The 10285-nt window shown below is 36.7% G+C and overlaps 1 protein-coding gene across 1 annotated transcript in view; it reads left to right on the top strand.

Moving 5' to 3' along the window:
- The first annotated feature begins 1152 nt into the window (after window positions 1-1152).
- LOC128021061 (stAR-related lipid transfer protein 13) overlaps window positions 1153-10285 on the top strand; it is a 47523-nt gene continuing 38390 nt past the window's right edge. Inside the window, exons 1-2 of the mRNA XM_052607956.1 lie at window positions 1153-1353; window positions 6218-6257. Coding sequence (XP_052463916.1) covers window positions 6233-6257 — 25 coding nt within the window. The 5' untranslated portion in view covers window positions 1153-1353; window positions 6218-6232. The remainder of the gene's footprint in view (window positions 1354-6217; window positions 6258-10285) is intronic.

Genomic DNA, 10285 nt, shown 5'->3' with positions numbered 1-10285 from the left:
TAAAGGCACTTTAAATCACAAGTGACGATAAATATATTTTTTTAATTTGACAAAATATTTTTCTAAATAAAAATCTGCTCTTTTGAACTTTCTATTAAAGTATCTTAAAATTTTTTAAATATAATATTAAGCAGAACAATTGTTTTCATCATTGATAATGATAAGGAATGTCTATTGAGCCCCAAATCAGCATACTAGACTTATTTCTCAAGGATCATGCTTTTCCATCACAGGAATAAATTACATTCTCAAAAATATTAAAACATAAAACAGTTACTTTAAATTGTAACAATATTTAACAGTATTACTGTTTTTTTAGGTTTTATCAAATAAATGCAGCTTTGGTGAGTGTAAGAGAGACTGCTTTCAAAAATATAAAAAAACATCCTAACCCCAAACTTTCAAGAAGAATTATATACAGTATTTTGTTCTATTTGTGAAAATTTATTAAAGCATAAATATTTAAAGAAAAATATTTTAAATAATATCTAAAATATTTCATCCAGAGTTGTTCTTTGTCACTGCAATCGACATAAGACCACAAGTTTTTAAGTGAGTCACTATGTTACCGACTGTCTCCGCTGCAACATTGCCTCATGTGAGAGAACTTTCGGTCTGTGAGGAGGGGCCTGTCACGGCACAACCGTGTTTTTAGGGTTGATGCATTGGTGACCTCACAGTCCCAGTGCAATGTTAAGACATGCACACTGTGTCCGATATAAGCTGGACATTCCTCTAGAGTCAAGCGGGGACTTTGGAGACAGGCAGCCATTGTGTGATGGATGAGGTTTTTTGAGAGGGTGGCCAAGGGGGACTCATGGGCGACCGAGAGGGAAGAGCATGTTGTTAACACCCCACTTCAACCCAGCACACACCCACCCTACAGAAATAGCTGCTGTACATGCTTGTATCAATTGCCTTTAGTCTGTTACGAGGTCTGAAGACAAAAGTGGCATTCTTGATGAGGTTGTAAATACAGCTCCTCTGTTTGGGGCAACATGACGTGTTTGTCCCAGAAATCTGTTGCACAACAAGCTATATCTGAGAAAAAGCCACAGATTTCACACTGTTTAGCCTGAAATGAGAGGAAGTGAGGTCATATCGCTGTCCCATTGCCAAGATCATTTCCACTATATGTGAGCTGGCACAGGGGAATCTTCAGTCTGTTGGTGTGCGTGCTTAAGTCAAGTGACTTAAAGTTTTGATTCTTGTTCACTGCTGTGTTTGTGCCATCTAGTACAGTGGTACAGAATCATTTCTCAACTTGAGGTTCAAACTGGACAGAAGGAACAGGGAGGAGCCTGCCGTTTTGTTTCTTCTCGAGTTAAAGTGATCGACTCGTACCTGACAAAGGTAGATGAGATACTTTTCTTTCCTGCATTTAGTGATTTATTTTTAACATTTAAAGAATACACCTAACTAAAATTAGAGAGTTTATTTGGGGGGTAAAAACAAATTACTTCAATGTATACATTACTGTTGAAATACTCTGAATTTTTTATTATCTGTTTTTGAAAGTAGTCTGTTATGGTCAACAAGGGAACATTTATCATTTTGGTGAAAATACAGTAAATCACTTAAACTAAATGATATTGCAATTTAAAATATTTTCTATTTTATAATGTCATTTATTCCTGTGTTGACAAAGTTGAATTTTTGCAGCCATTGCTCCAGTCTTCAGTGTCGCATGATCCTTCAGAAATCATTCTAATATGCTGATTTGGTGCTCAATAAACATTTCTTATGAGCAACGTTGAAAACAGTTGTGCTGGAGTTTAATCTAATGCATCCTTGCTAAATAATTTTTTTATATATATTCATTACTTTTTTAAAAATCATACAGACCTCAAACTTTTGCACAGTACTGTATTTTCTGTAAGTTATAATACACAATGTGTATATAATTGAATATTATTAAAATAAAATGTAAATCATTTTCTTCTCAAGTAAATTTTAGTTTCTAGGAAAAATATACAAAAATATAACAATTACGTTCTTGCAGGTAGTTGCTTGTTTCTAAGAGTGCTTCTGTTGTCTTGTTTAATTTCATGAGATTATTTGAGTTGAGTTTCAACAAAGTGCTCCTTGAAGTGATTCAAAGCCTTAGGTGTTTCTAGCACTCTTGAAACTAAAACAGTCCTAGACATACCTTTTTAAAGGCCTTGATTAATGAAATCCAGTGTGTACTGAATACTTATGGAATGAGATGTGTTTACAGAGCAAGCAGCTATGCTGAAGTTTAAACGCATGTATTATATCAATCCAGCAGTGAAAGCCCATGCTCCTTTCTGAAACACGAAAAAAAAATCTCCCAGTCTAAAAGTAGAAGACACTGATGTCTGTTGTAGTTTGATTTGTGATCCGTGTAAACGCAACTGTGAGACTTTGAGGCTGTACGGAGAACAACAGCCCCCACTACATGATTCAATCATGTTTACATCACCTGTGTCCTTGAATGACTCTTTCCCATGTTAGTCTCTTTGTTTGACTTTCATTAGGTGGTGCTTGATAAGATTTATGTTTGTGTGTGTGAACAGAAAATGTTAGGTGGAGTAAGTGTGCACATCCTCTGTCATTGCCTCCATCAGAAAATGTGACTTTGATTTATTTTCTGTAGTTTGTCTGAGATCTCTCTGCATACTTCCTCCTAAAAAAAAATTCAGTTTACTTTTTCACAGAGAGGAAATTTTCAGACCTAGTTTGTGATACTTAATGCTTTCTGGCAATCTTTTTCTGGTGGGTGTTTATTTTTAATTTCATTTAATAATTTCATTCCAATTTCAATGGTATAATTATGAATTATGGCCACATTGTCAGTATGTATGAAAAGAGAAATGGTTTCAGAATGAATGTTTAATAATGTTTTACTACTTTTATTGTCATGTAAGCTTTGGTTGGTAATGTTTCCCACAGACTCTTTGTGTGGGGGCATTTCTGTCCATCACTCTCTGATAGATTGAAGCATTTTAGAAAGAGCAGGGGTCATGCATAATGCCCAACTTCACCCTTGTGATCCCTTGTGACATTTCTTAACCTTGTGACTCTAGTCCCGGGGCTGAGTCAGACCAGTCTCCTGTTTGTATGAGAGCTGACGTGAGGGAAATAAGGTGACCCTGCTAATTCTAATGATGACATTTACACCAAATAATTTGTCCCATTTCGTTTCCTCGCCTCTGGATCAGGTAGAGCAGGTCTGTGATGAAGATTCAGATTGTGTGGTGTCAGTGTTGTCAAACACAGCTGCGGATTAAGGACGGATGAAGTACATTTCAGGAAACATGACCGTTGTGATTGTCCTCAGAGTGTTACATCCCTCACGGTCAATTAAAGTCCCATCTGCTGAGTGCCAACATGTCGCGTTAAAACAGAACACCCACTTTACAACCCCGATCTCTTTATCTTGTCAGACTGAACAAAGTCGGTAAGAATGTGAAAAGCAGTTCTATTATTTTCATACTACACAAAGCCGGGGTTTGTTTTTTTTATTTTGCATTGTGCAAATGAAGATAGAACTCCGTACACAGAGGATTATGGTTACAAATGGTGAAGCCAAACCCATGCATGCCTCATTTACAGGCCCAGTTGAGTATTATCTGTTCATTCCAGGCTCTGCGAGGGGTTGTGTGTGAAATTTGGGCTAGCTGTAAAACTGCTGCGGGGGACATCCATTCCCAGGGACTCAACGGATTTTGAGTCTGACAGAGGTTGCAGAAATGGCCCCTGCTTAACCCTCAGTCCAAGTTTACCGTCACTCTCACACACATCTCAAGTCAGAAGAAACAAAACAGTGAAACATTACACACTCTTGAAATTTTGTCCTTTTTTATCACTCTTTCATCTCAATTGTTTTTCCTAGAAAAGAATGAGATTGAATGAAGAGCACTCGAGACATTACAGTAAATTTTTATGACTTATAAAAATAGCTTGACTGTATTATTTGTGTTGACATTGCAGATATTGCAAATTATTGCAGTATCTTTCTACATGTATATGTGCATGTGTTTTTGAATAATTTTGTTTAATGCATATGTTGGTGTTTAAGGCCGTGGGAGCCAGGCCTCTCGGACTGAGTTTATTTTTTCTTTGCTACTGCTGATAAAATGCAGCTGTCCCTGAGTGGTGAGCGAGCTGCAGAGGGTCAGACGCATCATGCTCTGCACGCTGTCTAGCCATCTGCAGGCAAAACAGATAATGGCCTGTCCTCGAGAAAAAAACAGCCGTTTATGACCAGGTCATGGAGCGTTTCTGCACCAGCACGCCTGCACAGCTACATTGTTTCTCCTGGGTTATGGAAACATGAAGGAAATTAGATAATTCTGTGAGAAGGAAACCTGCAAGTTATCCAGGCTTGTGATGTAGTGAACTGCTTAGTTTGCTTTTCCTGGGATGAAGCTTTCTATCACCACAGAGATGCCCATGCCCAACAAAACAGCATAAGTGTGTGGTCAAGGTGAACATACGGATACTTAATTAAACCAAATTCCAAAAACTTAGGATAGCCTTCCTAAAGATCAGAATGGTAGAAACACATTTCTGAAGTTTATTTTCAATGATGCGTCTGAGCAACTGTACGTTTTCGATTGTTCTTTACATTTCACATCGGATGTTTTTCTGAAAAAACATCCAATGAAAAAAGGAAAAAAAGTATTAGAACACACAACATGCTGTAAAGGAGTGTGTGGATAGTGTTCAGTGGACTTAAACTTACATTTCTGCCTCTTGAAAGTCTGGTAGAGTTTGATCCTCATTCACAGTCACATACTTGTGTTTAGTGTCTAGGGTCTGAAGATGGTATACAATGAAGGAAGTCACTTCTGTCTTCGTCTTGGATGTCAGAGCAGAGGACTGTGATTATGTCTGCTGATCATGATCGTGCACGTTCTTTGTTTTTAAGTTTGGTTTAACTCAAATGATCTTGGAGTCGGTGTGGGAGTTGTTCTAGAAAAAAAATTGGTCTTTCCCCTATTCTTTTGAAAAGAAAGATTTGTTCAGTTGAAACCATACAGTCTCAACTAACACTTTCATGTATTGTTGAAGTTATTCTTGGTCAGACATGCAGCTCCAGCATTTCCTCTGGGTCCTCTCTTTTTAGAGAATATCACATGCAAGCCAGATATGTGGGACATATCAGAAACCTATTATTTCTGTAGTGGCCTTCATTCTATCCCAACTTGATAGACACCCCTGAGACTAGCTAAGAGTGAGGATCAGAAACAAGCCAAAAAATAAAAATCCGCCTCCCTAAAAGTGTCAATATTTTTAGAGCTTGAGGTTAACCCCTTGATTAAAGAAAGAACTGGAGCATATGGAACAGGATGGGATTTTATCTTATGTGGCGGGTGCTTTATTTGTGTTTGTGTATTTTTTGGTTTCTTTGATACTTAACTTTATACTCAGGACTGATTATGAATGATTCCCACATTTATGTATCATTGTATTCACATACATGCAGTGCATAAAATGAAAATTGTTATATAGTAATAATATATAATAAAATAATTATACATTTTATCAAAACAAAATAATATTGTTTAATATATAATATAAATAAAGTATATATTATGTTATGTTATGTTTTTTTTTTTTACAAAAATCTATTGATCTCTTGCTAGTTTTTACTGGACTTAGGCTGTCTCTCCACTTTGTGCAGACATATTGTAACTCTGGAATCAAAGACTAAAATAGTGTTCATTGATTGCTGAGCGAGATCTCTGTCTTCTGGCTCTCTTGTGTAATTGGAGTCTTCAATCAATAAGAAAGTGCGAGATCAGCACTTGCTGGATTTCCGAACTGAAATAACCTCATCAGCTCTCAGGATGAGAATTCCTCCCCGATCTCCCCAGAAACTCACACTTCCAGTTTAGCATTCCTGTGATCCCTTTTCTGCTTCTTGAAACACTGGCTTTAAACAGCCGTGTTCTCTATTATGGACTGTAAGCCAGTGTAAAGTCCGCTATCAATGTTGGAATGTCGATGTTAGTTGATGATGCTCGTTGAGTCTTTAAAGGGTTGAGTTCTCTCGTTTCTCACAAGATAAAAAAGGTGTTTTATTGCTATCTGTCTTAAATGAACTGCATTGCTGATGGCCTTTTGAACTTTGATGGTACATTTGTCATTACTCTCTGGAGGTCAGAGATCACAGGTGAAGTTTATCTGTGGTCACTTTCTGTATATTGTCAGTGACTCTTTATTCTCTTATATACTTTTTCTTCCCTAGGAGTCAGAGGGGGTGATGATGATGAATTCAGACTCAGCAGGTAGGCAGACCTTTCTTTTCATTCCCACTTGCAATCCTGTTTCTGGTCTTATTCCAGTTTCCTTTTCACAGATTCTGTTTCTGTTATTATTTCTTCTTTTTACATTGGACTTCCTTTTCCTTTTAATATTTTCTGTTTCAGTTTGTTTTCTTCTGTTCACATTCAGTTTCCATTCCATCTCCACCTGCATTTTTCACCTTGCTTGTTCCACGTTTATTTCTCTTCATGTTCTTGCTTACATTTCTACTGCCAATTCCATTCTTGTTTCCTATTTCAACAAAAAACATTTTCTTTGTCGTTTCCGTTCTAATATCTGTTCCTGTTCGGTTTCCAGTCCTATTGACATTTCTTGTTTCCATTAAAAAAAAAGTTCCAGTTCCCATTCTCACACTCATAGAAGCACTTACTCAATGAATATCCCTTCACAAGCATCTATTTCCATGCATTTCTGGGAATGACTTCTCAGGTCTTTCCGGTATGTCAAAGCTCAGCTTTCCAAAAATAATGACAGGCTGTTTTCACTTTATGCCACACACGCTGTTTAAAAAACACACATTCACACTGAACCACCATACCACAGAAACCACACAGAGAAGCCTTAAATGAACAGATGATAATGAGTAGAAATGAGAGAAAGCTTTAGATCCCTATATTTCCATGACTGTATCACACTGTATCCATGAGGTTGTGGTTGCAGAAGGTTTTGTGATGTCCTGCTTAGCATTGTGAAGTCGTTTTTGTTTTGTTCTTCTGTGGTGTTTGGAAACCTGAGCTTGAAAGTCTGGAGAAGGAAATGATAGTTCAGAATGTTAGGTTTTTAAAGGTGGTTTGATAACCATGTAGAAGCATGTAAAACAACAATAGAAAATAGAATGCAGTTTCCATGTCAGCAAAATTAATGTAAAACCAATTGCCAATGTTTTTGTCTGTTGTGCAAAGAAACTATCCTCTTTGTAGGAGGGGTTTTCAGTGTTGTGATTGACAGTGTCAGGAATCAGACTTCCCAGACACTAGCCTGTATTGTGTGTTTATAAAGGACTCAGGTTTACCTTGGACTCCCAGTAAGACAGGGCCATTATCAGGAGTTGCATCATGTTACTGTAATTGAGCAGTCTTGTTGAAGTGTGTGGATGTGTGTAATGGGCCCCTGGAGGCACCCCAGGGGTCAGAAGTCATGCCACTCTTGGCCCTCTCACATAACCCTGCTGGTGACATGCACAGCATGTGTTTTAAAGTGTGTTGAATGCCTCAGTGCTGCATATATTTGTAGCTAGACTGTGTGTTTTTTTTGTGTGTGTCTATAGGTCACATGTCATTGTGTTTGTTTTGAGATGGATTATGTTTTAGCCACTGTAATATTCTTAATCTTAACTTTGATACCTGAACGGCTGCTGTTTGTGATCACGTCTCTGTCTAGCACTCCTGAGACATTTTTGAAGCATAATAGTGTTTAATAATATTTAATAATATAATATTTTAAGATTTGGAGTATGTTTGAGTTTAAGTGACTCTAAGTGAATGTTAGATGACAGTAAAGGTAATCTAAATGTAAAAATAAGAATTGCATCATCTAATAACCAGTAACATAAACTGTACTGATATATTTTGCATCCCTAATTAACAATGTTTTGAGATTCGAGTTAGGGTGCTGCTTTAGAAGTTGATTGTTTATGTGTACAGCAGGGCAGCTCAATTAACAGAGTTTATGCATTTCTCTAAATATATGCTCATTAATCAGGTGCTAGGTTCGGTCCAAATTACAGTGTGCTTTTGCAAGAATTTACACATTTTAATATTTACTTTAACTACTACAGCATGTATGTGTGTGTGTGTTGCATAGAAGGTCATTCTGTCTCAGAGATCAGCAGAAGCAGAGAACATGTTCTCCACTCCCTCCTCTGAGTTAAATTTAGCTCCTGCCTGCTGTAGTGTGGAGCAGATGCACCGCCTGTGTGTTTGAGGAAGAATCTGTGGGGCATGAGAGAGATATTGATGTAAATGGCTGAGAAGAAAAAGAGAAGAGTGAGAATTTGTTCTGCCCTTAATGACTTTAGGTTAATGGTTACTGGACGTCAGGTGTTCTGACTGGTCTGTACTGTTCCTGCATTGACCAAGAAGAACCAGCTGCTAGATAAACAGATATCAATAAAGCAGAAAGATATTCAGATTTACAGGAATTTTACAATGTTTAAGGACTGTTGGTAAGCATGAAACAGAGCGGAATGCCAAACCATGGTAAAATCCTTGCATTGAATGGACTTGAATGCCTCACACTGCCTAGGAGAGTTTGTTTGCTGGTTAAATTAAAAATACTATATTTATGTATGTTTACTTTGTTCATCTGTATGTTTTATCTGTAAATATTTTAAATAAATAAAATAATAGACATGAATGTTCAATAAATGTAATATATTTTAATATTATAATTTAAAATATATTTTAAACTTTAATGAAAAACAAATTATAATTTAAAAATGGGCTTTTTTAAGCTCACCAAAGCTGCATTTATTTGATGTCAAATGCAATGTTATTAAAAACAGTCATATTGTGATATAATATATCTTTTTTTGATTTTAATATATATAAAAAGGAAATTTAATCCTATGATGGCAAAGCTTTATTTTCAGCAGTCATTACTCCAGTCTTCAGTGTCACAAGATCCTTCAGAAATCATTTATTTGTTTATTAAAAGGCTTAAGAATCAGTCTTTTCATGCAATGTTCATCAAAATCTATAATCTATATCAGAAAATGCATAGGATAATCTGGGATAAACACAATATAAATCAGCATGTAAACTGGATGTTGTGGCCTTTTCGACTTGTTCCTTCTCTTCTTGTTCTGATAAAAATCTGTGTTGACTGCTATTAAGGTGACGCACACCATATATGTCATGGAACTTCCCACATTCTTTTTTTCTTGCTGTCCATGTGTGGAGGATTTAACCCCCAACACATCTCACCCCAAGAATTAATATTCTGTAATGTATTATCTTTAGAGATGCTTAAGAGCTTACAGACCACATTGATCCCCAAATTTTGATTTCATCTGCACTAATCCAATCCCTATGTCCCTATGACCTAATCCCTCCCCCCCACCTACTGTATATTGTGTCCCTTGTGTATGTGTGTGTATCATAGTAGTGCACAATCAATTCTATCATTTCTTTCTTATTGAATGAGCGTTTTTGTGTCCAGGTCTGTTTTTTCCAAGTGCCCACTAGCTTGTTTTCCATTGCCTTAGGACATAATGTTTTACCAAGCAGATTTGCGTGTGCATGTGAGTCTGCATGATCTTTGGTGGGTCGTTGTTTGGTGGCATGTATTTGTTCGTGCATGCTTGCACATTAATATTAATTACATTCTGCCTCTTTGTCAATGATCTCTTATTAAAATCTACCAATCAAATATCTAATGGCATTTTGCATTTTAATACTGTTACAAGGCTGAACTCTTCTTTATTGTTAGTGATAGCTGTGCTCACTTTCACTTCACACATATCTGGCGTCCTCCAGGTCATGTTCTCAGGCTAATACTTCACTGTTTGCTCTGCATCACTTAATTGTATTTGTCTGCATATGTGGAGCTTGGAAGTGACAGTGCATGCATAGATATTTGGCCTGCCTGGGTCAGGACAGGAGTATGTGTGTGTGTGTGTGTGTGTGTGTCAGCATACAGCAGATACAGTAGAAATGCAAACCCAGCACATGAGAAGCCCTATTTTCACAGCAGTGATACTCAGCAAAGACCCAACATGAACCTGTGACCTTGCCATTCTTTGCCTTTCTCTGTATTTGATCATTTATTGAAGTATATTGAAACTATATTGGCCATATTTAGATGATTCGGTATGTTCTAATTTTAACAACTTTCTTTACTAGTCATATGGGAACCTTGGTGGGTTCTTTTTTTGTTGTAAAAAATAAATCAAAATAAAAACACATGTGACATCATACACCCTTAAAAATGAAGTTTCCAAAATGGTTTTTATACTTTTTTTAAAATACAAAAACACACACATACAAATATG

The sequence above is a fragment of the Carassius gibelio genome, chromosome A10 (genome assembly GCF_023724105.1).
Source record: "Carassius gibelio isolate Cgi1373 ecotype wild population from Czech Republic chromosome A10, carGib1.2-hapl.c, whole genome shotgun sequence".
NCBI classification, from domain to species: Eukaryota; Metazoa; Chordata; class Actinopteri; order Cypriniformes; family Cyprinidae; genus Carassius; species Carassius gibelio.
Note: the sequence above shows the minus strand (reverse complement) of the source record. Positions and strands in the feature narration are given on the sequence as shown.